Raw genomic sequence first — 27,812 nt, forward strand, 5'->3', positions numbered from 1 at the left:
TTGTTAAGGAAATAAACTTTATTAATGTTCTTTTTGTAAATATTTTGTTGCTTTTTTTATACAAGTTTCAGTGCAACGATCGAACAACAACGAACGATGCTGGTGTTTTAATTTTTCTCCCTGGAATATGACGTTCCAATTCAGGCAGCGGATCTTTAAGGGAAAAAATTGGTTGATGATTCTTTTGAAAGGACCTGATACGAATCGTTTTTAATGGAGTGTCTTTATGTTGATTCAATTGGGAGAGGACATTTTGATGATGATGATGTTGATGATCTTCAATTCTTCGGCCGTAGAGTCTTTTATCGGTAGGTGATTTAATTTTTCCTCTCTCATCATTTCTCGTGTGATTTATTGCACTTTCAGCTTTAATAGGACTATGATATTTGGAATTACGCTTTGGCAGAGAAAATGGAAATTCCATTGCCGATGAATTTCGTAAAATATCGTCTCCTGTTAATGCATGATTTCTATTTTTTCGCACTAAATTAACGTTTGCGGTTGCCGTACAACTGTGCAGAACATAGTCTCTCCCTAAAATTATTTTCAAAAGATTAATTCAACTGCGATATTTTTATTTATTTTTGTTTATTTAATTTATTAAACATCTCCCTAAAAGTATTTTGAAAACTTTAATTGAAAGTATTTAAAATTATTTATTTATTAATATTTTTTAATTATTAATTTTTGAAAGTATTTTTATTTATTTTTGTTTATTTAATTTATTATAGTTCTCGAATTTACTGTTTTAATTTATAATTCTTGTTTTACTTCCTATTTATATTATACACTTGTTGTAAATATTAATTTATTTATAAAGGTGACAAAAATTATTATTTTAGATCCAATAACTAGAAAAATTAAATTCTTTTGTAATGTATTTTTTTAATTGTATAGGTATTTTTTCATTTGATTCATGAAAATTAATTTTTTCCTAATTTATTTATAATTAGTTTTCAAATTAATTAAAGAATTTAATTTTCTGAAAGTCTAATTTTTTATAACTTAATTTGTTTGATTAAAAGAAAGAACTATAATTTTTTTGAAGTCAAATATTTAAAAAAATTAATTTTTTCCCTCAATTAATTAAAAGGAAAAATTTTAACTAATTGAAAAAATTATAAAAACTCACCAGAACGTTTCGAACGAAATTGACGTTTTGAAATTGTAAAATCACACAAAACTATAATAATAGTAACTAACAACAATTTTCGTATACTCGTCATAGTTAAGAATAAAAAAAATTTTTTTCAAACAAATTTTTTTCTTTTTGCAGAATTAAAAAAAAAAAAATGAGAGCGCCTCGGTTTTGAAGAGATCTGTTCGCGAACCTTGTTGAAATAATTGTGGAAACTGGAGAACGGTGAGAGAGCAATGGGACGACTGCAGACAGTGTAAAATTGATAATTGATCGAGGAAGAAAGGAACGGTGTATAGCCCCTGGCTACTCTTCTCCCAAGATTCAAGTTGCAATTCTTTAAAGGTTCATTTTTTTTCTTTTTCATCATCATCATCATTATCATCACCTTCTTCTTCATTTTCTTCTTCTTCTTCTTCTTCATCTTTGATTTTTTCCAATATAAAATTTAAATGTCTAAGAAATATTTCTATAGATGATTCTCGAATCACAAATGGAATTCAAGATATGCAAATAACAATCAGATAACAAAAGTTATTACACACTTTTATTTTTAAAATGTGTGAAAAAATTTACATTTAATCATTTTAAAACGACATCATTATTACATGTTAACGTAATTATTCTTTGATTTATGAGCCAGATTTTAGAATTGTTTTTTATTCTTTAATTCTTCTTCTTATTTTGAAAACTTACTTTTGCTACACTTTGAAATTGCGAATACACAATTCAAATAATTAAATTAAATTAATTTACTTAATTATTTTGATTATTTAATTTAAATGGAAATTTTTTTGAAATTCGACGAAAATTGCCATTTTGTAAATATAAAAGAATCAAATTTCTTTTTTTTTATTTAAAACATTTAATATCTTTTTTGTATTTAAAATAAAAAAAAGAAATTTGATTATTTTATATAAATTTACAAAATGGCAATTTTCTTCGATTTTCAAAAAAATTTCCATTTAAATTAAATAATCAAAATAATTAAGTAAATTAATTTAATTTATTAAGTTGTTTAATTTAATTTGCATTATTTAAAATAATGTGAAATAGAAAAGCACCGAATGAATTGATCGTAATTTTTGAAAAGGGAAATTAGTTCAATTTTCTGATTTTAATTTTGATTGATCTGTAACCATGCTTCCATGGTGATATGTTTATGTGCATCAGAATAAAATATAAAAACAATAGCTCATATAACAACAAATACGGGCTTCCTGAAAAACCGGTTCACCTCGAATAAAACTATAGTAAAATAAAAGAAATTCCTTCTACCTGATATTGACCTTGCAAAATGAAGAAACACCTGCTAAAAGTCGATGGATATTGGCGATACGTCACTTTCGTTCAAATTTCAAATCTATACATCTTTGTCATCTCATTCACAAATTTAATACACTTTAAATTTGAAAATTTCCCATTCATAAGAAATTACTTCTTTTCATTTAAATAGCAGGCCTCGGATATGACTTTTTTCGACTATTTGACTTTTTTCCACTTATTTTCAAAAATTGCGACTTTTTCGACTTTTCTTCCGAATATTGCTACAAAATAATACCACATTTTTTTTAGTATAAATTGCAAATTATTTCGATTTTTCTAATGTGAAAAATAATAGACAAATCTTTTGAAAAATTATTGATGAATAATTTTTCTAATTAAATTTTCGAAATATACAATTAAAATATACAAGATTTTGAATAATTGAAATTTTGTAAAATTTAATTGAAAATAATTGATTTTTTTCAAGTATTATTATTACAATTTTTAAAAATCAACTTTTGAAGAAATTCAATTGCAAAGTTTGTGTAAGGCACAAAAAATAATACAAACATAAAAATTGTTCAGAATTATTTTTAACATTTTAGTGAAAACAATCATTGTGAAATTTTTAATTAAAATTCTTTAAAAAATTACTTTTTTTAAATTATACAAAAAATTTTTTAAGAAATTCAATTATTTTCAAAAAAATAAATTGTAGAATATTTTTAAAAAAATAATTCATATAATTGTTTTATCTTCGAACAAAGTAAATTACATTTTTTTTAAATTTACTTCTTTAGATTCTTATTAAGATTTCGGAGAAATTATGCTTATATTTATAATTAAAATTCTTCAAAAATTTGATTATTACATTCTCATTTTTTAAATATTTTTCAAAAATTCAATTATTTTGAAAAGATTTTATCAAATTTCAATTATTTAAAAAAAATTTTATCAAAATTCAATTGTTTAAAAAATATTTTATCAAATTTAAATTACTTTTCAAAGATTTTACCAAAATTTAATATTGTTTTAAGAAGATTTTATCACATTTCAATTATTTTTCAAAGATTTTACCAAAATTCAATTATTTTTTAAAAGATTTTACCAAAATTCAATTATTTTGAAAATATTTTATGAAATTTCAATTATTTTAAAAAGATTTTATCAAATTTCAATTATTTTTAAAAGATTTTACCAAAATTCAATTGTTTTAAAAAGATTTTATCGAATTTCAATTATTTGCAAAGATTTTATCGAAATTCAATTGTTTGGAAATTTTTTAAGTGTATATATAATTGAAAGACATTTTATCTTCAAAAAATTATTTAAAAATATTTTTAAAGAATTAATTTTAAGAGTTTCTTTATAATTTTTTTAAAAAATATTATACCTTAATAAGTTTAAAAAAACATGGAAAATAATTAAAATAATTACAAGATAAAATTTTTGTTGCAACACTGAATTAAATAAACGACTTTTTTTTATTTTTAATCGACTAAAGCGATTTTTTTTGTGTCTTGAAGTCGATCCGAGGCCTGAAATAGGAATCCTTTTCATTTCGTTACGATATTTAAAAATAATTCTTCCCTTAGTTATTTTATTAAATATAAACAATTTTTTTTTCATAAAAGGAAAATGAATTTTCCTCCTCTTATGGTTTCGCTTCTAGAGATTTCAAGTTTTCTGAAGGAGAAAATAAGAAAATATATTTACAAAAGAAAATTGAATTTTAAGTAGAAGCAAATTTTATTTCAAATTAATTTTTTATTTTTTAGAATTTTATTTTTCGATTTTATCTATTATTTTACGTTTATAAAGAAAACAATAGATAAATTAATTTATACTCAACATATATTTTTATAGTTCCTTAATTTTTGAAAAGTGGGTAATAGAATTTAAAAAATAATCCTAATTAATCGATTTTTAAAACTGGGAAAATGCTAATTTTTCGATTACTTGTTTTTGTACGAATTTCATTGATTTATTAATTATAAAAGTGAATTTGACGAGTTACCCTTGGACGTGAGTTGACAAACCAAAAAAGAAACGACTCTTGTCAGCTTTGTTCAGCACTAAATAGTAGCAAAAAAAAAATTGCAATTTTAAAGAAAGAAAAAAATCTTGCAAATATACTAACATATTTTAGATAGACAAAAAATCGTAATATTTTTCTTTTCGAATTCTTTTGCAATATTGCAATAAATCAATTTCAAAAATGAAATTTCCTTCCACTTCTATTGGGTATTATGTAAAATTGTGTTTATATATTTGGGAAAGAAAAAAAATGCACAAAATAAAAATTTTTTATCATGAGTTGGAAGGCTTCTTTATTATCGAAGGAAACAACCTCCGGCCTCGGTTGGTCGTTTGCCTCATATCCAGCTTTCAGAAAATATTACCAACCACATTCTTGTTAAATACAGAATTATTCTTTTATTACCTTGCCCCTTTCGTGAGTTGAAGTTCCTCATTAACGATTCTTTCGATATTTTTGAGAATTTTTTTTTATTTCTGAATAAACGCAACTTATTGATTAGAAAAGAAATGTTGATCAAACAATTTTTTTCGGTGACAATTCAAATTATTTTATCAGAAAAATTTTTTTTTCTAAACGGACCAAATTCGGACGGATTTTATTTTTAATTTTGATTCTGATCCACTTTGCCGTTTCCAACTTGGTAGCCATCGATTTTTAGCTTTCCAGAAATTTAACATTGCCTGTGAAAAGAAAAATTAGAATTAGATCGCAAATGACAGGATTTATTTCTTTAAATCTTTAGGTAAAGATGTTAATTGTTACCTTTGCTCCCAAATTTCTCCACGGTTTCGAATATTGATCGCTAACTAAATCATCGAAAAAAACTTGTAGTCCACCGACTCCAACTCCAAGAGTAAGATAAAACTGTTGATAACAAATTTTATTTGGAGACAATTGAATTTTGTAAATTTAAAAATAAAAAATATTTATTTACCTCCTGCTCGAAAGGTGAGAATCGCCTTAATTTCGAAGTTGGATCCTCAAATTCCTCTTGAATATTAATGAAACCAACTTTTGTGCCGTCAATTAAAAATGTCATTCCAACGTCCGACCAAACGGTCGTGTACTTGTGAAAATCTTTTGTCCACGCACCACTGTGTCTGAATTTAGTGATATTTTTATATTGGAAATGATCGGAATCACCAAATCTGAATCCAAATTCTAAAAATTTACCTCCATATTCTTTCTCGTCATCGTACAAAATATCGTTGCCACGAGCCAGGCCCAAAATTACTTTGGCGAATGCATATTTATCGTCATTGCTTTCGTAACGTGGGAGTAGAAACATTTCTGGAATTTTATTTAATTTTATAAGATTAAAATCTTATTATTATATTATTATTATTATTATTATTATATTTTGGAACGAATAAATATAATTTCATTTTTACCAGGAAAGAGCCAATCGCCCTGTGGGAATTTTGCGTTTATTTCAACTTTTCCATATCGAAAATTAAAAGACTGCTTTGTTGATAGACGACCAGAAATTACTGGCTGCAAAATATGATATCCTGTCGCTTCACGTTGACATTCTTCAACAACGTTACTCGTGCAACTGAAAATTATTTTTTCTTCTTTTAAAAATATTGATTATTGACATAATTAATTATTGATAATAATTATTGATAATTTATTTCATTTTAAAATAATTAAAATTAAATGTAAGTAAATACTCACTCAGCTAGAATCATTTTTCCAATATAAACAGTATTATTTCCATAAGAGTCTTCCAAAATTTTTGGAGTAATTTCCAACATACCATCGTTAGTTCTTACATTTCCATCGTTGCGATAAACGCAAAATTCATAATCCTAGCAATTTTTAAAAATTGTTTATTATTTTTTCAAAATTTAAAAGTAATTATTAACATGTTTTATTATTAAATTTCATATAATGGACAATTCTTCAATTATATTCCAAAATATTCTTTAAAAAAATTCAATTATTTTCAAAAAATCTTCTTAAATTTCAAATAATGGAAATTTTTTCAATTATATTACAAATATTTTTGGAAAAAATTCAATTATTTTCCAAAAATTTTACTAAATTTCAATTAATCAATTATTTTCAATAAATTATCTTAAATATCAAATTTTTTCAATTATATTCCAAATATTCTTTGAAAAAATTCAATTATTTTCAATAAATTATCTTAAATTTCAAATTTTTGAAATTTTTTCAATTATTTTCCGAAAATGTTACTAAATTGAAAATGAAATGAAATAAATTTCAATTAATAGAAAATTTTTCAATTATATTACAAATAGTCTTTAAAAAAATTCAATTATTTTCAAAAAATTTTATTAAATTTTAAATAATGGACAATTTTTCAATTATATTGCAAAAATGTTACCAAATTTCAATCAATAAAAAAAAATTTTCAATTAAATTACAAATATTTCTTTATCAAAATTCAATTATTTTCAAAAAATCTTCTTAAATTTCAAGTAATGGACAATTTTTCAATTACTTATATTCCAAAATATTCTTTATAAAATCCAATTATTTTCAATAAATTATCTTAAATTTCAAATTTTTTCAATTTTTTCAATTATATTCCATATTTTCTTTGAAAAAATTCAATTTTTGTCCAAAAATGTTACTAAATTGAAAATGAAATGAAATTAAATAAATTTCAAATTATAGAAATTTTTTCAATAATTATATTACAAATATTTCTTTATCAAAATTCAATTATTTTCAAAAAATCTTTTTATATTTCAAATAATGGAAATTTTTTCAATTACATTCCAAATATTCTTTTTGAAAAAATTCAATTATTTTCCAAAAATTTTACTAAACTTCAATTAATAGAAAATTGTGCAATTCTATTACAAATTTTCTTTGAAAAAATGCAATTATTTTCTAAAAATTTTATTAATAATATATTATGAATAGAAGGAAATATTTTTTTCGAACAGGAAATATTAATAAATAACAAATCTTACCGGTTCCAAAGGTATTCTTATTTCACGAGTCCAAATAGAGTCATTTAAGTCCCCATGAAATCTCTCCTCAAAAATGAGTTCATTTTTACAAAGCACTCTTTCATTATTTACTGTCGTTATACTTTCAATACATTCCGATTTCCTTTTTTCTTGATTCAATGAAAATAATAATTATTTATAATTATAAATTCATATTTATTACTAATATTATTTGTTATTTGTAAAAATTTATAATTATTTAAACATTATTTTTTTTAATTCTAATAAAATCAGGGTGGCCACATGTCAATAAAATAATAATCAGTAAAACAAAATTCTTGTCAGTAAAATCAGAGAAATGAAAGGAAAAAAATTTTGTTGAATAATTGAAATTTTGTAAAATTTAATTGAAAATAATTTTTTTTTTCTAAGTATTTTGTTACTATTTTTGAAAATCAACTTTTGGAAGAATTTTAATTGTAAATATGAAAAATAATTGAATTATCAAAAATTTTAATGAAAAATCTTTATAAATGTAAATTTAAAAATGAAAATTTATGGAAGGGTTATAATTTAAAATTTTAGAAATTATTAAAATTCATAAATTTTACTTATTTTCTACAAAAATCTCATATTTTCCTGTAAAAAGAATTTTATCAGGGAAAATAATTTCAATATCAGTAAATTGTCAGGGAAATTGATAAATTGAAACTTGTTACTACCCTGTAAAATAAAAAAATTTCTTAAATTATATTCATTATTTTGAATAATTGAAAGAAGATTCAAGAAAAAAATAGAAACGTAAAAAATTTGTACAGTTGTAAAAATTATTATAAATCATTTAAGAATCCAAAATTAGAATTTAAAAAATTTAATTGTTCCAATATAATGAATTCAAGTAAATTTTTAATAAGAAATGAAAGAAAATTGACTAGGTATAATGATGATCGAGGAAACAAGTTACTTAGTTTGTTGATAAAAATTATTACATCTTTGTGACGTAAAAAGAAGAATTCCCCTCTTTTCACATTGCAAAACTTTATTTAAACAATTACCAATTAATTTCGAAACATATTTAATTTTCCCAATGATTTAATATCAAATTTGCTAAAATTTGAAAATCGAATCTAAGAATTTGCATTCAATTTTCAAGCTTCTATTTTTTTCGCCAAAGATTTCTATATAATATTCGATTAATGCAATTTATTTATTTATTTAATTAATTATTACCAGATGTGGAATTACGAAGTCCTTGTCGTTGGAAACTTTCAATTTTTTCTCTCCCAATATTTTCCTTTTCAACTGAAATATTTTCACTATTAGCGTGAGATAATTGAATAATTAATGTAATTATTGTGAGTAACGTGTTTGCAACGTGATTTCGCGTACACAACATTTCGCAATTCAATCGCACCGTTTATCAATATATAGCGTATATGAACGTGGAAAAAAAAGTATAAGAAAAAAAAATCTAGAAAATATATTCATTCATATCCTCTTCTCAACGATTGAAGAGCAATACTGATCATCTTAGAACGATAATTCCCTCGTCTGAATATTATGACAGGAGCGTAATCATGATTTAATGATAAAATTAAATTTTTTCCATTTATTTTATTTTTCTTACATTGTAAATAATTTTATGATTCTTGTAATATAATTGATTATTATTTCCTTCAATTCGTAATTGGGAAATTTTGTATACAAATTATTACAAATGTTTGGGTATTTTTATGAAATTAATTATTAACCGTATTTATTATTAATTTTTAATTATTAACTAGCAACAATTCTAACTTCTTGCTGCCTTTTCAGAATAAAATTAGCAATTTTAAAAATAATTCTAGAATTTAAAAATTTTCTAATTTAAATTTTTGTTGAAAACACTAAAAAAATCCAATTTTAGAGAAATTACAAAAATTTGCAAAAATTCAATTATTTTCAAAAAAAAAAAAAAATAAAATTCTTCTTATAAAATCCAACTGTATTAAAAATTTGAAAAAATTCTGGTAAAAATCCCAATTATCTTTATAAACAACAAAATTCTTCTCCAAAGTTCAATTATTCTCATAAAAGTTAAAAAAAATTCTTGTCCTAATTTCAATTATTTTCAAAAATAAAATGCATTTTTCTAATTTCAATGATTTTCAATATCTACTATTTTAATAAAATTTCCCAAAAAGAATTCAATTATTTTAAAAAAATTTTAATAAAATTGTATGCAAACATTTAATTATTTTTATGAATAATAAAAATTTCACAGAAATTCAATTATTTTCATAAATAATAAAATTTTTTTAAGGAATTAAATTATTATTTTCATAAAAAATAATTTAAAATTCTAGAAAATAATAATTAATTTGAAATTCTTGGAAAAAATTCAATTATTTTCCAAAAATTTTTCTAAATTTCAAATAATAGACAATTTTTCAATTATGTTTCAAAATATTCTTTAAAAAATTCAATTATTTTCAATAAATTAACTTAAATTTCAAATTATGGAAATTTTTTCTATTATATTCCAATATTTTTATGGAAAAATTCAATTATTTTCCAAAAATTTTACTAAATTTCAATTAATAGAAAATTTTTCAATTATATTCCTGTGCGGAAAATCCTATTCCAAAAATAAGATTAAAAATAGAAATTGTGCAAATATTTTTCTTCTTTTTCTATAAAACAAAATAATAATATTGTTAAAAAAATTGTGATTCATAAATAAAAATAATGCAAAATAAATAAATTTTCTATTTCTTAATCACAGTTGTTTAACAATTTTCTAATTTTGTTTAGAAGTAAAGAACAAAAATAATTTTAATTTTACAAAACATAAATATTTAACAAAATTTTAGTCTTTTAATAAAAATAAGTGAAAAAATTCTGATGATTTACAAATTTTTAGCTTAGACCGATAAAGTTTTTAATAACTTTTTAATTTTTAAAAAACAGGATGAATCATTTCCATCTCTTTTTTTCTTTAGAAAAAATATGTATTTTGAATTTTTAAAAATTATTGCTGGTAAAAATTGGAGTCAGCTGATTGGTCATTGACCACATGTTGCGCTGTAAAAGTTGTGCAGAAATAAATGTTTGACGTCTGCTACGACAATTCTTAACGCATAATCATTGTTTGATCAATAAATTTGCAAATATTATAGAAAAATTGTAATGCTAGGTACAGCAGTAAAAATTTTTAACTTCAATAAACTATTTGTCGATTTGACAGCGAGATTTGTTGGACGAAAATTGAAGAATAATACTCGTTTATTGCATTCATTCTATTTTAGAGGTTATGCCACACTGTGCTCCAATAAATATTTTAAATATTTAGATAACAATAAAGCAGTGATTTATTTCACTGTGCACAGAAAATATTCGACTGATATTGAAAATAAGAATTCTCAACAGTAAGTGTTATTTTATTATTTATTAAATTTTTAGTTTTTTGACAAATTATTGTTGATTTGTATTTTTAAAGATCTTTTCATAAAAGTGAAGACAATGTTACTTTTCGTGTTTTACAAGAGAAAATTGTTATATTATTTAAAAGAAATGTGTATAAAAAATCGAATTTTACAGTAAGTGATAATTTACATCTGTAGAATTATATTTCTTTATGAGAAAATTTTGACGCAGAGTTTTTGTTTCATTGCACAAAAATTCGAGAAATTTCTGCACATTTCTTTATTTATAGAAGTCAAAATTTACCGCTATTTATTTTTTTATAAATTAACACCCTTTTTAACTTAAGATATGAAATTTTTTTTCTATTTTCATGATCTGCTTTAATTAAATTATTGGTTTCGACTTATTTAAGTTTAATTATTTTACAGGCTTCGCACTCATCTACTTAAACCTAGTATTTACTATTTTTTTACGTTATGCTACTATTTGGGTACTTTTTTTAGATTTTAGTCACTAAAAGCTACTATATTTCTGTTTTTTTTAGAATTTTCATAAATAATAAAATTTTAAATAAAATTACACAAAAGAATTTAATTATATTCAAAACTTTCCATAAAATTCAATTTCAACAAGAATTTAAAATTCTCTAAAAATAATTCAATTATTCTCAAAATATTTTTAAAAACTCTATATGAAAATTAAATTACATACTTTCGATGCAATTTTCAAATTTATTCGTCAAAAAAATTTAAAGAATTCAATTATTTTCAAAAAAAATAATAAAATTCTTCTGATATTGAATTCAATTATTTTCAATATACTTAATTTTAATAAAATTCTTTACAGAAATCCAATTATTTTCCAAACAACTTTAATTGAATTTCTCGAAAGAATTTAATTATTTCAAATATTTCAAAAAAATTCTTCAAAACAATTCAATTATTTTCTAAAATTTTAATAAATTCTTCGAAATATTTCAATTATTTTCACAAATAAAGTTCTCCACAAGAATTCAATTATTTTCATAAATAAGAAAATTGATCGCAGAATTTTAATTATTGTTAATACAATTTTAATCAAATTCCTCGAAAAATGTAATTATTCTTAAAAAAATAAATTATTTAAAAAAATGTTTTATTAAAATTCTTTGGAAAAATTCAATTATTTACAAAAATATTAGAATTTTTCACTGGAATTCAATTATTTTCAAGTATTTTAATAAGATTGTTCGAAAGAAATCAATTATTTTTAATACAATTTTAATTAAATTTTTTTTTTAAATAATTCAATTATTCTTTTTAATTTTAATAAAATTCTTCCCAAGAATTCAATTATTTACATAAATAGTTCTTTTAATAAAATTCTTTGCAAAATTCAATTATTTTTCATAATTAACAATATTCATCACATGAATTCAATTATTTTTAAAAGTAATAATTTTTTTTTGGAAATTCAATTATTTTAAAAAATTCTAATAAAATCGTTCGCAAAAATTCAATTATTTTCATAAATAATAAAATGCTTTTTGGCAATTCATTTCTTTTCAAAAAAAATTATAATAATAATAATAATAATTAATTATAAATTATAAAAAAATATACCTTAATTTTTATTGTTGATTACTTTTCTTTTATGTAGAGAAATCAGCGCCACTGAATATGACAAAGTTTCCAATGAAACCCTCGAATCGTTAACAGAATTTTTTGACGAAATTGTGGATCAAGCGGAACATTTGGAAGATGCGGATGTTTCATATGGGGTAAAATTTCAATTATAAAAGTGAATTAACTAAAATAATTCATTTGAAATTATTTTTCACTATTTTAGGATGGAGTTCTAACAGTAAAATTTGGTGGTTCCTATGGTACATACGTTTTAAATAGACAAACGCCAAATAAACAAATATGGCTCTCATCACCGACGTCCGGACCAAAACGCTACGATTTCATCAATAATAAATGGATCTACAAACATGACGGCAATTCGCTGCATGAACTTTTAAATTCCGAAATTCCCTCTATCGTTAAGCAATCCATATCATTTAATAAATGTTCATACAGTGGGAAGTAAAATTCACGAATAATTCCCAACAATTCCCAAGAATTCCTAAATCAGCGACTTAATTAGGAAAAACAAAGGACAAAATCAAAGACGTCGACTAACAATATTTCCATCTTGAGAAGAAGCAATTGTTTTTCCAGCAAATAGAATATTTCTTCTAAATAGAAATTGATAGAAATTTATTTGTACGAAATGAATGTATAATATATTTTAAGATAATAAAAATGTAAAATATTAAAAATATTCGTCTATGAGATTATTTGTCGCGTGGTATAAACTTCAATTTGCGCGCATAAAAAATAGAAAGGTATTGATTTCACAAATTAACTGAGAATAATCTGTTGAAATATCGAATAATATAAATTATTACTGTGTTTCACTTTTGAATATCTCGGCGTATTCTAATTAAATCGCGATGGACTTTTATATAATTCCAATTATACACCTTTATTTCTATATTTTCCTCAAATTATACAATTTGAAATTAAAAAAATCTACAATTTTTAATTAATTACATCATATTTTCATATTCTGTTACTGTAATTATCATTTACTCTTTTCATCATCTTTGTAGTAAACATCAATCATGGAGATTATGGAAGATGGAAATTTGGTGGATCGAGTGAGAATATTACTTCAAAGGGACATGAAATATTATCAGGTATTGTAAGTTTTGTGCTTCATTATAGAAGGGATTGAAATTAACATCAATTTAATTAATTTACAGTTTAATCAAATTATAGTTTATAAACAGAGTATGGAAACAATTCTATAAAACTATATTTTGAAGAGAAACTTATACTAAAACATTTGTTGTATTCCGATAATCTGTTCGCAGTTTGAATTTAGTTGTTGATTGCTTTTTTGTTTCCTAACTTTTTAAAAAAAATTTCCTTCTTTTAATTTTAAAATTAATTTATCGAAAATCATTGAATTCTTGAAAAGAATCTTATAAAAAAAAATCATTTTATTATTTATGAAAATAATTAAATTGTTTAGAAGGATTTATTAAAATTTTAGAAAAAAATTGAATTCTTTCGTGACATTTTGATTAAAATTTTATTAAAAATAATTGAATTATTATTATTTGTCTCAGGAAATGCAAACAGTTCTTCGTGAACCTGTTTGCGTGCGAGTTAGTGGAGGAAAATTGGATTTCCCGAGACATGCTTCTTTCGCCGCTATAAAAATTGTCACCTGGTGGGAGGCTGAATTTAAAGTTGCTTTCAAGGGTCCGTCGGGTTTGAGCTCCAAAAGTGAAGAAAACGATCCAACTGCTGATGATGAAGAAGTCGTTATCAAAACTATGCAACCACCGGAATTAATATTGTTGGTCATCGATACTTCGGAACAATTAATAGGTTTTCAATTATTACTCAATTATTTCAGTATTTAATAAAATTATATTTTTATTAATACCAAAAGAATTTTCTTTGAATTTTAATATTTTTTCAGAGCATTTGCATACCCTCATACAGGAATCGTTGGATCATGCCGATTTGACGGTTTTGACAGCAACTCTAGGAGCAGCTGCCTTGGTTCGAAATTGCCTCTGGTGTTACAGTCAACGTGCAAAAGGAAAAGTCTCCGGTGATTCTAGGTCTTGATATTGTTTTTTTAAAAATACGTTTTGAAGAAATAATTTGTAAATGTATTTTTTATTTGAAAAAAAACGAGAAAATCCATTCATGAAATAATTTGTCAAGGAGGATTTAGTGGATAATTTGCGGATTTTCTTTTTCAACAGTGAAAAATTATACAAGTGTTACAAATCCTTTCAAGAAATGGCAGAAGCCGTGGCTGAAAGATTACTCGATTTGCATTGTCGTCTGATATCTTTGTACGTTTTGAACGAAGCGGATTCTCTAAATTGGGAATGTGAAAAATCATTCTTTGAAAAGGAACGCTCTTCCTATGTCATTCAAATGTGGTGGCTTTACATGCAAGGTTTACATTTTTAAAATTTATTTCTGTTTTTACTTTATTCAGGGTGTCTAGCGAACCGGGAAATCGGGAAAAACCGGGAAAAACCCGGGAATTTGGTTCGACCTCAAAAAACCGGGAAAAACCCGGGAATTTTCTATTTCTAGGGTATTTTTTGAATTATGTATATAAAAAATTATAATTTTTTTCAAAATCGTCAAGGGTAAATTGATAGTATGAAGCAGTAGTAAAAATAATAACTTAAATTTTATTTAAAACTAACTTTAGTATACGTTATATTATAAAAGTTAAAGGATTTGTACTATTATTATTTTTATATAACAATTTATAGGTATACAATACGTAACAAATTTTATAAGAAGAAATTAAGAATCTTCTGTGATATAGGAAAGGCAAAGATTTTACTTTTTAAAACTAAATATGGGGCATTCCATTTCAAAATGATCCTCTTTATAAACAATTGACATTGTAAGGCAATTTTTAAATCATTATTTCTCATATTTATTGAAGCCAAACTTTATTTACTATTAGTGGTTTTAAAACAAAAATTTCTCAACTTTATAATGGTAGAAATTTTTTTTTTTAAATAATAGAATTTATGAAAAAAATTAAGTTTGAAAGATAACCTTTTTGAATATCTCAAAACACGTCGCATCCGATTTTCTTGAAACTTATGTACAAATAAAGCTTAAATATTCTAGTTTAATTCTATGTAAACATTATAATGTGCAATTCATGGTTTGAGAAATTAATTAAATTTTACAAGTATTTCAAAGGGTATAATGTATGTACCGAGCGGAATTTTTTTTTCAAAAAAAGTTTTTCTTAAATTCCCCTGAATTGACAATTATATTATAAAGTTGAGAAATTTTTATAAGTGAAATTTTGATATTCTATGTCAAGTTTTTAGAAATTATTGTATAACTTTAATCATTGTAATTTAATAAAAACAATATTTAATTACGTAAATAATGTTATTGATAAACATTTAAATATGTTTTTAAATCCTTTGTGAATATCCGGGAAAATTATTCAAGAACCCGGGAAAAAACCGGGAAAAACCCGGGAATTTTAAATTGACGATTCGCTAGACACCCTGTTTATACTGATTACTATTCGTTCCTTTTCTTTAAATTTGTTACCATTTTATAAGTTTGAGGAACTTATATAAGGAATCATTGAAAACGAATTATGCATAATTACAATATAATTATAAATTAATTAAAGAATTCTTTAACTTTAATAAAAAAGTTGTTTTTCATTCAGGAACGAAAGCAGATTTATGGAACACTGTGTCGCCAAAAATGGCACAAAGAATCTTTTCCGGAATGTTAAACGAATCACTAACAATTCTCACATCTCGTTTTGTCCACGTACGTTCTATTAATTCATATTATTACAATTAATTATAAAATATTGATGAGTTTGGTAATTGATAATAATTTATTAATTATCAATCTATTTTCTATAATTAATAATCGTTGTATTCCGGTAATCTGTTACCGGAATACCAGTTTAAAGTTAGTTGCTGTTTGCTTTTATTTTCTAACTTTTGAAATAATTTTTCTTTTTAAATGTTTTCAATTTTAAAATTAATTTACTGAAAATCATTGAATTTTTGCAAAGTATTTATCAAAAAAAGTAATTTTAATTGAAAATTTTTGAAAATAATTGAAATTTACAAAGAATTTCATTTAAAATTCTTTCGAGAAATTTTAATAAAATTGTATTGAAAATAATTGAATTCCTTCGTAGAATTTTATTATTTATAAAAATAATTGAATTCTTTCGAAAAATTTTATTAGAATTGTTAAAAATAATTGAATTTTTATTAAAACTCTTGAAAATAATTGAATTTAAATAATATTTTTAAAAATAATTGTATTCTTCCGAAGAATTCAATTAAAATTTTTAAAAATAATTGAATTTCTGCAAAGATTTTTATTATTTATAAAAATAATTTGATTCTTGCGATGAATTTTATTATTTATAAAAATAATTGAATTGTTCCGAAGAATTTATTTTAATATTGGAAAATAAATGAATTTTATGTAAATTCATAAATTCATAAAAAAATAATTAAATTGTTTCGAAGAATTTTATCTGAATTTTTGAAAATAATTAAATTTTTTGAAGGAATTTTGTTAAAAATAAAATTTTTGAAAATAGTGTATTTTTTAAAAGAATTTTATTAAAATTGTCGAAAATAATTGAATTTATATTAAAATTCTTGAAAATAATCGTATTTAATTAATATTTTTAAAAATAATTGTATTCTTTTGAAAAATCTCATTAAAATTGTATTGAAAATAATTAAATTGCTCTAAAAAATATTATTATTATGAGAATAATGAAATTCTTGCAAAAAATTTTATTAAAATTTTTGAATAATATAATAAACAACAATATTTAATATTATGCACTTAATAAGTGAATTCTTTAAATTTTAAAATCTGTAATCATTCAAAAATTGATGTTTATTTTTAAAAATATAAAATTTTTTAATTTACAAAATAATAATAAATGGTAAACCGCGTTCCGCGCGTGTATCATTTGCTAGTAATTAATAATTTATTAGTATTTATACTTTATATAAATTTTCTTTTATGTTTTTTTAATTAAAGAAAGTTGAAATTTAATTCAAAAATAGAAGCAATTTTAGAACATATTTTGTGTGTATAAATGAAAAATGTTCACGTTTTGAATTTCCCAGGATAATTCAATATTTAAATTTAGAAGGAGATGAATAGAAGAAGCATTCTTGCGAATTCTTAGAAATCTTTATCGTTTTTCTCTTAAAATATCCTTTTAAGTGCAGTTTCTGAACATACTACTTCACGAACTATTCATTCAGTTTAAAAAAAAAATATTGGCTTCAATTCTCAATTCCTAGAAATTCATTTTTTTTTATTGAATATGTAACTCATTCAATCATCAAAATGGTAAAATTCTTGAGATATTTTAAAATATTTATAAATGCGAATTTTAGGGTCGTGCCAGTTTGTCAAGATCAGAACAATTTTGGGCTGATGCTTTCAATGTTCTTTGTTGCACTGCTTATTTGACGTTAAGCTCTTGTCAAGATGGAAAGGAAATGATTGGATTACAAAAAATAAAAATGCCCGTACTAATGAGGGATATTCATTCGAAATGCTATGAACTTTTAGTTTGTCTCTTGTTAAGAGGCACTCCACTCAAAATACTATATCAGGTAAATTTATTTCAATATTGATATTTATTTATTTAAAGTTTTTTTAATTAATTCACAATTTATCGTATTATTTGATTTTATTCTATTTAAAAAAAAATTATTCCACCTTCAAGCTACGCGACTATAAAGAGTTTTTAATGAAACACCTCAATTTTCGCATCGAGGTAAAATCCAATTGAAAAATTATATACATTTAATTGATACATTTTCAACAATAATTGCCCCACATGTGAAATAATTTGTCAATTAAGAGAGAATTGCGCAACAAATAACAAACGTAATCCTTTAACATTTTATACGATTTATAAATAATTAACGGATCAACTTTTGTATATTTAAAAAAAAAGAAATTTGATAAGTTTAAATCTCAATTGAATTTCTATTTTTACTTTCCTCCCAATAAATGCCTCGAGACTGAAATGATAATATGGACTTTTTCAAATAATTAATTATTTATTATCACATTAAATGAAATTATTTTCACTTCATTAGAATATTCCCTTGTTAAATGAATATATTTTAATTATCTACTTAATAAAGTGTGCATAAATTGTGTGTTTTGGTCAAATATTTGTCGATTTGACTGCAATTATTTGAATATATTATTCACATATATATACAAAAGGCGCGAATCAAAAAACTAATTACATTTGTTAAATTAATGAGGTTAATTATAATATTCTAAAAAATACGTTGAAAATTATATGATTTATAGCTTTTTGCACTAAATTAATTAACAAAATAATAATAAATTTTATTAATTAATTTTTAAATTTTTTTGTTAATTAATAATTAACAAAATTATTAATCTCTTGTTTTCAGGTTTTTCGAAATGGCCTCGAGGATCTGACAATTTCACAACCTCGTTGTGGACCAGCACCGTGGCTCATTATGTCAGCACCAGATTTACTGGGGTTTGAAGAAGGCAATAGAAAAAAAATTTCCAAATTTCAAGATGTCATTTTGGAAATAAATGTCTTAAAATCCCAGCCACAGCCGAATTGGTCACAATTAGTAAAAGTAAGAAAAAGTATTTTTTTTGGGAAAACTTTTGTGTTTGCCGCTTAAACATTCAATTACCGGTTTCGCACTCATCTACTAAAACATACTATTTACTACTTTTTATATTATTTAAGTACTTTTTTTACATTTCAGTCAAAAAAGCTACTATTTCTGTTTTTTTTTTTTTTTGTTGAGAATTTCCACTACTTTAATTATTATTTTCAATGCAATTTTAATAAAATTTTTCGAAAGAATACAATTATTTTTAGAAATATTAATTAAATTCGATTATTTTCAAGAATTTTAATATAAATTTAATTATTTTCGACAATTTTGATGAAATTCTTTTAAAAAATTCGTTATTTTCAAAAATTTTATTTTTAATAAAATTCTTTCAAAAAACTCAATTATTTTTATGAATATTGTAAAATCCTCCGCAAGAATTCAATTATTTTCATAAATAATAAAATTCTTCGAAGAAATTCAATTATTTTCAAATCAATTTTAATAGAATTCCTCGAAAAAATTCAATTATTTTCAAATATTTACATAAAATTCATTTATTTCCTAAAATTTTAATAAATTCGTAGGAACAATTCAATTATTTTTATATATATTAAAATTCTTTGCAAGAATTAAATTATTTTTATAAATAATAAAATTCTTCTGAGGAATTCAATTATTTTCAATACAATTTTAATAAAATTTATCGAAAGAATACAATTATTATTTTTAAAAATATTATTTAAATTCAATTATTTTCAAGAGTTTTAATAAAAATTCAATTATTCTTTTCCATTTTAATTAAATTCTTCCCAAGAATTCAATTATTTACATAAATAATTCTTCGAAAGAATTCAATTATTTAAGATAAATAACAAAATTATTCCCGAAAATTCAATTATTTTGAGGCATTTTAATAAAATTATTTCCAAAATTCAAATATTTTCATAAATAACAATATTCATCACAAGAATTCATTTATTTTCATAAATAATAAAATTCATCGCAGGATTTCAATTATTTTTAAATATTTTAATTAAATTGTTCGAAAGAAATCAATTATTTTCATAAATAATAAAGTGCTTTTTAGGAGTTCAATAAGTAAATAAAAATTTAATAAAATGCCACACAGACATTCCAATTACTCTAAAAAATTTTAATAGAATTCTTTGCAAAATTTAATTATTTTTAAAAACTGTTCGCTATTCAACGATTTTCAATATCTACTATTTTCAAAAAATTTCCAAATAGAATTCAATTATTTAAAAAAATTTTTGGAAAAATCTTCTTATGAATTCAATTCTTTTTGCATGAATAATAAAAATGTCTCAGGAATTCAATTATTTAAATTAGAAATTGCATAAAATTAGTCGAAAGAAATGAATTATTTACAAATTTTTATAAAATTCTTCGCAAGAATTAAATTTTTTTTATAAGTATTTAAATTCTTTCATGAATAAAATGGAATTTTTGTCAGTTTTGTAAAGTTTCTTAAACGAGTTTTTTTTAAGTCGTCAAGTTTAATTCTTCGATAGTTATTTTTTTATTCCTTTTTATTAGTTTGAAAGCTACTTTTTTGAAATTAATTATCGAGTGCGAAGTCTATAATTAAGAAAATAAATAATTAATACAATTAAATATCCGGTAAATTTGAAATAAAAGGTGACAAAATTAGAATGTAAAATCCTTATGTAACCCAAGCTTGCGAATATCTGAATACCAGGAAATTGAACTCTACTGGTTGAAGAAAAGTTTTCCATATTATTTTACAAGAACAATTTCAAAAGAAAATAAATGTGAATCAAAAACATTTATTTTCTTTCTCTGCAAGAAGAATGCAACCTATTCTCCAGCAATTCGAGTGAAGTATAGGTGTACAAAAGAGATAAGGAGATACTTACATCAAAAAGAAATGAAATGAAATTCTTGAAAAGAATTTCATTTAAACTTAACCAATTCATCACAAGAGTGAAAATAAAAATTTGAAAAAAAAACAGACGAAAAGAAATAAAATTTTAATGCTAATTTTTCGATGCAGGTTTTTTTGATGAAAGACTATGTGGTATCGAAACTTCTACTTCGATCATTGGTGAGGCAATCTATTGGCAAATGTGAAGACATACAACTGATGAAATCAAAGGAGGAGAAAAAATTGGAAAACACTTGTGGAGGTTTTTTATGTGCTGGAAATTCGTGTCGTTTAATATTAAATATAACATCCACTTCTGCTCTATTTAGTCTCGTTTATATTTTAATCAATACGGCCAATGATCCATTGAATGTAATTGTTCCTGCTTTGAAACTTGATCCATCATGGTCCAATTATCTTGACAGGCAACAAGTACAATTTTGTAAAATAATTTTTGTTTGGTATTTATAAAAAATTTGTTTTTTTATCTTTAATATATCTTGGAGAATTTTTTATTAAATTTATAGTTTTAAAAATAGAAATTTAAATAATGGAATTTAAATTTTTTTAGGTGTGGAATCAATCGCGACCACCTTGGTTGAATGCTCTTTTGTCTCCTCTGAACTCGATGATGAAACCCATCGTAGAAACTCTTCTTGACGCTGTTAAAGTAAGTTTCTGTTTTAAATTTGTATAATTTTATTTTATGCCAAACTGGGAATTTTTTCATCAAATTAAAAAAAGTTTTATTTTAATTTGAGTTTAAAAAATCGCTTTTTATTTCAATTTTTATAGGCATTTATACTGTTCTCTAAATTTGAATTACTTAAAAATAATTAATTTGATAGTCAAAAATCAGTCAAAAAAAATTATCGAATTAGTAGAAATTTTGTGAAATTCATCTGAAAATAATTAAATTTGTTAAAGAATGTCATTAAAAACTTTTTAACAAATCGAATTTTCAAAGTATTTTAATTTAATAATTGATAAACAATTGAATTTTATAAAGAGTCACATTCTAATGTATTCATGTTTCTTAGTGCAAAGATTAATAATTAAAATTTTTATTAGTTCATTTAAAAAAAGATACACACTTAAAATTTTTTAATAAAATTAAATTTTCGCAAAGTTTTTTTTTAAATTCTGAAAAATAAGATTTTTGGAATTTTTCAATTCTATTGTTTCAAGATAATTGAATATTTATAAACAAATAATTGGAACTTTTTGAAATAAATGAAAATTCTTTACATTATATTAAAAATAATTGAATTCTTTTAAAGAATTTTATTTAAATTTTTCGAAAATAATCAAGGGAAGTTAGTACCGTAATTATAATTTTATTTTTAAAAATTTCTTCGCAATATGTATGTTCTTTGCAGGAATTCACTTATTTTTAAAACAATTTTAATTGAATTCCTAGGATGAATTTAAATATTTTTAAATATTTTCATTAAATTCATTTATTTTCTAAAATTTTAATAAATTCTCCGGAACAATTCAATTATTTTTATAAATAGTAAAATTCTTTGCAAGAATTCAATTATTTTCAATACAATTTTAATAAAATTCTTCTTCATAAAATTCAATTGCTTTCGAAATTTTCAATTAAAATTATTAAAGAAACTCCATTAGTTTAAAAAAAAATTCAAAGAAATTTTTCAAAAGAATTTAATTAGGTTTTTTAAAAATTTTAATAAAATTCTTTGAAGGAATTCTATTATTATCAAATTTTTTTTATAAAATTCTTTGCAATAATTCGATGATTATTGTATATATTTCCATATATTTGTCCTGCAGATTTTTAAAATACTTTTATCCAACCTTAAGAATAAAATATTTCTCAAAATAAATCATTTAAAAGAAAATACTTTATTTTCTTTTAAATGAAAAATATCCAGAAATTGTCCAACTGATAGTAAAATATATTTTGCATATCATGTTCTTTTCGAACGAATGAAATCATTATTTATGACCATAATCGATTTTTGATGCTATGTGGTCCAGTTTATTGGCGCAAAAATTGTGCGATGATATTTATTTAGATTCATTTTTATGATTATATTTACGCAGACAGGGGCGAGCATTTATCAGGCAATGTCGTTAGCATTGGCGTGCTTGATGGAATTGCACATTTCGGCGCCCATTGGAATATTACGAACGGCCATTGCAATGAATGAAAAAATCCCGGCTCATTGTCGACCAATCGGTGGATCAGTATTATTGCAAATTATGTGCGCCGCACTATACACAGCCTTACTTCAAGTATCAGCATCAATAAAATCGGAACTACCACAAAATCCAATGAATCTTAAAAAGGAACCCGGATCCTTTGATCCAAACGATAAATCTGCCTCATCTCTTGCCTTAGCCGAGGCTCTTTGCAGCATTGACGAGGACAATAAACACACTGTTCAAATTGATGACTTTCTCAAGATTGTCAAAAGAAGGTTTTTTTTTTATTTTTCTATTTCTTTTGTATAATTTGTTTCGATTTTTATTTTTTTTTTTTTGTAAGTTACGTTAGTGTTTTACTTTAGATAATGCTTTTTTTATTTTGAAATAAATCGCCAATAGAAATTAAATATGAGAATAAAATTGATTCTTCACTCTCTGAATTTGAATTGGTAAAAATGTTTACTAATTAGAATTACTGACTGCCTTTTTGCTTTTGAATTAGTAAAGTTTGCTAATAAATAGTTATTTCTACTAATAAATAATTATTTCTACTAATAAATAGTTATTTCTACTAATTTTATAGTTAAATTTACTAATTCAAAAGCAAAAAGTCAGTCAGTAATTCTAATTAGTAAACATTTTTACTAATTCAAATTTAGACAGCAGAATATTAACGAAGATACTATATTAGAAATTTAACAAATTTTTTCTAATCCTTATTGGTATTTTCTGACAGAAAAATATCCAAAAGCTGATAATTGATAATTTTTACAGTATTGATTCAAGAAAACAAATGAACAACGTTGATATTGAGGATATGTGTCCTTATATAGAAGTCCTTACCGATGAATTATTATTTAAAAGCGAAGGACGTCATTCCCTGAAGGTTCGTTATTTATTTAACATCATATTGGAAGAAGAAAATTTTTTTATTTTCTCAAAATTATTCAACTACTTTCAAAGAAAAAACTTATATATTTCCACGATTTCTACTAATTTCTAAAAAGAAAGTTTTTAAAGTCTTAAATTTCTTTTACTTTGATATTTGATTATAATTTTATTATTCTGAAAATAGCAATCATACTTACTTACTTTTATTCTCAGGATGGCAAATTTTTTAACACTTGAACACAATATGGTTTATCAAAAGAATATTGCAGGGCTCGAATCAGTGAAAGAAAACAAATAAATTAAATTTTTTCAATTATTTCTTAAAATTCACGCTATATTGCTTTTAATATTCAATTCCTATCTACAATTTTAACTGAAATTCATTTAAAAATCAATTTTTTTTAGAAAATTCTACTAGAATTCAATTATTTAAATACAAAAATAAATATTTTATTAAATTATTGAATGTTTCTTAAAATTGAATTTTCATATAGAATTTAATCAACAAATTTTTAAATAATTGAATTATTTCGACCAATTTTAATAAAATTTTAAAGAATAATTTCATTTTTCGAGAAATTTAATGAAAATTGTATTAAAAATAATTGAAATTCTGCCAAGAATTTTATTAAAATTTTAGAAAATAATTGAATTTCAGAGAAAAATGTTATTATTTATAAAGATAATTGAAATTTTGACAATAATTTTTATAAATTTTTGAATATAATTGAATTTCTGCAAAGAATTATATTACTTTTGAAAATAATTGAATTCTTGTGACGAATTTCACTAAAATTTCTTTTTAAATAATTGAATTCTTTTGTGAAATTTTATTGAAATAGTATAGACATTGAAAATAATTGAATTATCTAAAATTTTAACTGAAATTCATTTTTATTAGAAAATTCTACTACAATTCAATTATTTAAAACAGGAAAAAATAATTTATTGAATAATTGAATATTTCTTAAAATTCAATTCTCATAAAGAATTTTATCAACAAATTTTTAAATAATTGAATTATTTCGACGAATTTTAATAAAAATTTTAAGAATAATTACATTTTTCGAGGAAGTCGATTAAAATTGTATTAAAAATAATTGAAATTCTGCAATTTGTTTTATTATTTGTGAAAATATGTGAATTCCTAAGTTTTATTATTTTTGAACAATATTTAATTTTTGCGAAAAATATATTATTATTACTCTTGAAAATAATTGAATTTCTGCAATAATTTGTAACTTTTGCAAAATTAAATATTTTTTCGTGTTTTTAACTAAAATTCTTCTATAAAATCCATTATTTTTAATAATTTTTGAAAAAGTTCTTTTGAGAATTTTCAAATTCATTTGTTTATAATTCAATTTTAGAAAATTTCAATATTATTCGTAAATTCTTTAATTATAAATATATACCTATTAAAAAATAAAAACTTGAAATAATTTAAAAAAAAAAAATTAAATTGAACTTTTTCAAAAAAAATTAATTCCACAGTAAATTTTATTATTTTTTAAAAATAATTGAATGATTGCGAAGAAAATTATAAAAAATTTGTAAATAATTGAATTACTGTGAAATTTTTATTATTTTATGAAAATAATTAAATTTTTGCGTAGAATTTTATTAAATTTTTTTGGAAAATTTTATTAAAATAGTAGATAGGTATTAAAAATCATAGAATTGAGAACACTTTTTGAAAATAATTGAATTTCTGCAATCATTTGTAATTTCTTTAAAGTTCTCCAAATTATATCGGACAATTTATGTACTTTTCGTCTTTTTTCAATCAATTTACGCACTTTACGGACCTTTAAAAAAAAAAAACTGACTTTTACGGACTTGAAGCAAATTTACTGACTTTTACAGAATTTATGGAACTAGTTCGAGCCCTGATATTGTGAATAGAATTTTTAAGAAATGAATGATCAAACATTGAAAGTTTTTTTTCTTTTTGATCAATTTTAAATTAAAAACTATTTTTCTTCATTAGATTGCACACGAATATTTAATTCGAGCTTCGGATTTTGTTCTGGAAGCTTTAAAAAGCCAGAATGTTGATAACTCGGAAGTTAATATTCCAGCCGATGTTCCAGTTAAAATGAAAACTCTCTCTTACATTATGTTTCATATTGGCGATAAACCATTCGATCAGGTGATTTGTAAATTAAAAATAATTTTTATATATTTAATTAATTTCCAGTCTATTAAATATTATTAATTACCTCAATTTTTACAGTCTTCTGTTATAATAACATTAATTATTGTAATGTCAGTAAATTGGCAGGGAAATAGTAAAATTTGACAGAAAGGTACATTGAGTTTGGTTTTACTTTGTAAATAGTAAAAGTTAAAAAATTTCTTTAGTTTTAGATTTTTTGCACCCTTTTCTCGTGGAAAAATTAAATTTGAACCTAATTATAAGATCAGAAAAAAAATGATGACTCAATTTTTTTCTAAACTTCTCAGAGGTTTTTTCCAATTTTTAAAAAATTATGTTTTCCATTGCACATATATTTTTTATTTTTATTTTATTTCCACGTATCTAAAATAAAATTCTTCTTCATAAATGATTGTCTTTTGCGATGAGTGAAGCGCAATTTTGAAAACGGAAAGCTTTGCGGAACAGAAAAAGAAAAATCATCAGTATAGATAAAATTGATAATAAAAAATAAATTGTTTTTTTTAGCTTTTAATCGGTTACGATGATAAAAATTGGGAAAGGATGTTTTCCATTCCCCTGTCGATTTCACCAGAACGAATTCGCGGACAGTTGCTTGTCAGACCGGATTTGAGAAATATCGATCGACTCACATCCGATGAGCAGGAAGTTGCTAATTTTCTGAAGCAACTTTGCACCACCGGAAGATCTGCGAGATTCAGATAAATCAAAAAGGTGATGACTTCGTCCGCAAATAATTAAAATACTTTTTTTTTTCATATAGCATATTCTTGGATTTATCGTTTATATATTGAAAACAAAAGAAAATATACATTATTCAGATCAATTTTTTGCTCTCAGTGCATAAAATATACATTAAAATTAAATATACATGAAAATCACTAATGAGAATCGTCAGGACAATTCAAATATCGAATTAGAAGATGAAAATACAAACTTAATATTCAAGAATATTTATTTCAGTCTTTATTTAATAAAAGAAAAAATTTTAATCAAATTTTTAATTCGTAACATTTTTAATTTACAATCTAAAAATGAAATATTAACAAGTATAATTTTTTTTACTTTGAAAAATATATCTTCTAATTAAATATAGTAAATTGTCTTCCTCTCATTTTATTGACACGTTATTTTTTTTATATTAAGTCCTAGAGTTCGTTGCTAATATTCAGATTTTGGGGATCTTTCAATTTCTGAATATTGGCTGTCAATTTCTTTTTAAAAAGTTTAAAAGTGCAAGAAAAAGTGATGAAGTTTTTAAATTTTTTTATGACGATCACAATATTTGGCACACATTAAATATTGAATGGGTCTTGATTTTTAATTTATAGTTGCAAAATATAAAAATAATTAATTCGATTTTTAAAAATTTTTAAAGGTCTGTAGTAGGCGCATAATTTTGATTTCTTTGCAAAGAAAAGAAAAATTCTACTTGTCATAACATATATTTTTTTTATATTTAGGCCAATTGCCTCTTTTTTTCTTACTAACTTACAGATTATTATATATTTATTACAAGAATGTGGAATTATTTATTATTTATCAGAGTATAATTTAAGATTTATATTTTATCGCATTCTTTTCTTTAATATTCGAAAATGATTTTCCACAACTCTAAAAATAAATTATTTTTAATTTTTATTAAAATATTGACTTTGTA

The 27,812-nt window shown here is 22.4% G+C and overlaps 4 protein-coding genes across 5 annotated transcripts; 2 read left to right on the forward strand and 2 right to left on the reverse strand.

Moving 5' to 3' along the window:
* On the reverse strand, nucleotides 1-1,379 carry LOC122502138. The gene is made up of 2 exons (XM_043612048.1): nucleotides 1,133-1,379; nucleotides 1-534 (listed from the first exon to the last, which is right to left on the reverse strand). The coding sequence occupies exons 1-2, from the start codon at nucleotides 1,224-1,226 to the stop codon at nucleotides 68-70; spliced, it is 561 nt and encodes a 186-aa protein (XP_043467983.1). The 5' UTR covers nucleotides 1,227-1,379; the 3' UTR covers nucleotides 1-67.
* Nucleotides 1,348-26,978, forward strand: LOC122502134. Of its 2 annotated transcripts, none has more exons than XM_043612044.1 (14): nucleotides 1,348-1,483; nucleotides 13,413-13,499; nucleotides 13,935-14,199; nucleotides 14,294-14,438; nucleotides 14,586-14,785; nucleotides 16,049-16,155; nucleotides 17,772-17,993; nucleotides 18,816-19,013; nucleotides 21,037-21,339; nucleotides 21,479-21,577; nucleotides 22,978-23,354; nucleotides 23,857-23,968; nucleotides 25,964-26,125; nucleotides 26,660-26,978. In XM_043612044.1, the coding sequence occupies exons 2-14, from the start codon at nucleotides 13,425-13,427 to the stop codon at nucleotides 26,855-26,857; spliced, it is 2,463 nt and encodes an 820-aa protein (XP_043467979.1). In that variant the 5' UTR covers nucleotides 1,348-1,483; nucleotides 13,413-13,424; the 3' UTR covers nucleotides 26,858-26,978. The 2 variants fall into 2 exon arrangements, with proteins under 2 accessions (XP_043467979.1, XP_043467980.1); XM_043612045.1 differs by having other exon boundaries at nucleotides 21,037-21,279.
* Nucleotides 4,708-8,899, reverse strand: LOC122502135 (beta-1,3-glucan-binding protein-like). Its single transcript, XM_043612046.1, has 7 exons — nucleotides 8,603-8,899; nucleotides 7,394-7,542; nucleotides 6,123-6,256; nucleotides 5,837-6,000; nucleotides 5,380-5,735; nucleotides 5,208-5,309; nucleotides 4,708-5,125 (listed from the first exon to the last, which is right to left on the reverse strand). The coding sequence occupies exons 1-7, from the start codon at nucleotides 8,766-8,768 to the stop codon at nucleotides 5,015-5,017; spliced, it is 1,182 nt and encodes a 393-aa protein (XP_043467981.1). The 5' UTR covers nucleotides 8,769-8,899; the 3' UTR covers nucleotides 4,708-5,014.
* Nucleotides 10,436-13,081, forward strand: LOC122502136 (frataxin homolog, mitochondrial). The gene is made up of 3 exons (XM_043612047.1): nucleotides 10,436-10,779; nucleotides 12,416-12,536; nucleotides 12,605-13,081. Exons 1-3 carry the CDS (start codon nucleotides 10,541-10,543, stop codon nucleotides 12,845-12,847), a joined length of 603 nt encoding a protein of 200 aa, XP_043467982.1. The 5' UTR covers nucleotides 10,436-10,540; the 3' UTR covers nucleotides 12,848-13,081.
* Nucleotides 26,979-27,812: the final 834 nt, after the last annotated feature.

The sequence above is a fragment of the Leptopilina heterotoma genome, unplaced genomic scaffold, assembly GCF_015476425.1.
Source record: "Leptopilina heterotoma isolate Lh14 unplaced genomic scaffold, ASM1547642v1 Lhet_220, whole genome shotgun sequence".
Taxonomy (NCBI): Eukaryota; Metazoa; Arthropoda; class Insecta; order Hymenoptera; family Figitidae; genus Leptopilina; species Leptopilina heterotoma.

Coding starts and splice junctions, on each gene's coding strand:
- LOC122502134 (XM_043612044.1), top strand. CDS start 13,425: ATGGAGATTATGGAAGATGGAAATTTGGTGGATCGAGTGAGAATATTA. Junction 23,355..23,856: donor CTCAAGATTGTCAAAAGAAG/GTTTTTTTTTTA, acceptor TAATTTTTACAG/TATTGATTCAAGAAAACAAA. Junction 26,126..26,659: donor GCGATAAACCATTCGATCAG/GTGATTTGTAAA, acceptor TGTTTTTTTTAG/CTTTTAATCGGTTACGATGA.
- LOC122502135 (XM_043612046.1), bottom strand. CDS start 8,768: ATGTTGTGTACGCGAAATCACGTTGCAAACACGTTACTCACAATAATT. Junction 7,543..8,602: donor ACTTCGTAATTCCACATCTG/GTAATAATTAAT, acceptor CATTGAATCAAG/AAAAAAGGAAATCGGAATGT. Junction 5,126..5,207: donor GGAGAAATTTGGGAGCAAAG/GTAACAATTAAC, acceptor TTCTTTTCACAG/GCAATGTTAAATTTCTGGAA.
- LOC122502138 (XM_043612048.1), bottom strand. CDS start 1,226: ATGACGAGTATACGAAAATTGTTGTTAGTTACTATTATTATAGTTTTG. Junction 535..1,132: donor ATTTCGTTCGAAACGTTCTG/GTGAGTTTTTAT, acceptor AAATAATTTTAG/GGAGAGACTATGTTCTGCAC.
- LOC122502136 (XM_043612047.1), top strand. CDS start 10,541: ATGCTAGGTACAGCAGTAAAAATTTTTAACTTCAATAAACTATTTGTC. Junction 10,780..12,415: donor GAAAATAAGAATTCTCAACA/GTAAGTGTTATT, acceptor TCTTTTATGTAG/AGAAATCAGCGCCACTGAAT. Junction 12,537..12,604: donor ATGCGGATGTTTCATATGGG/GTAAAATTTCAA, acceptor TCACTATTTTAG/GATGGAGTTCTAACAGTAAA.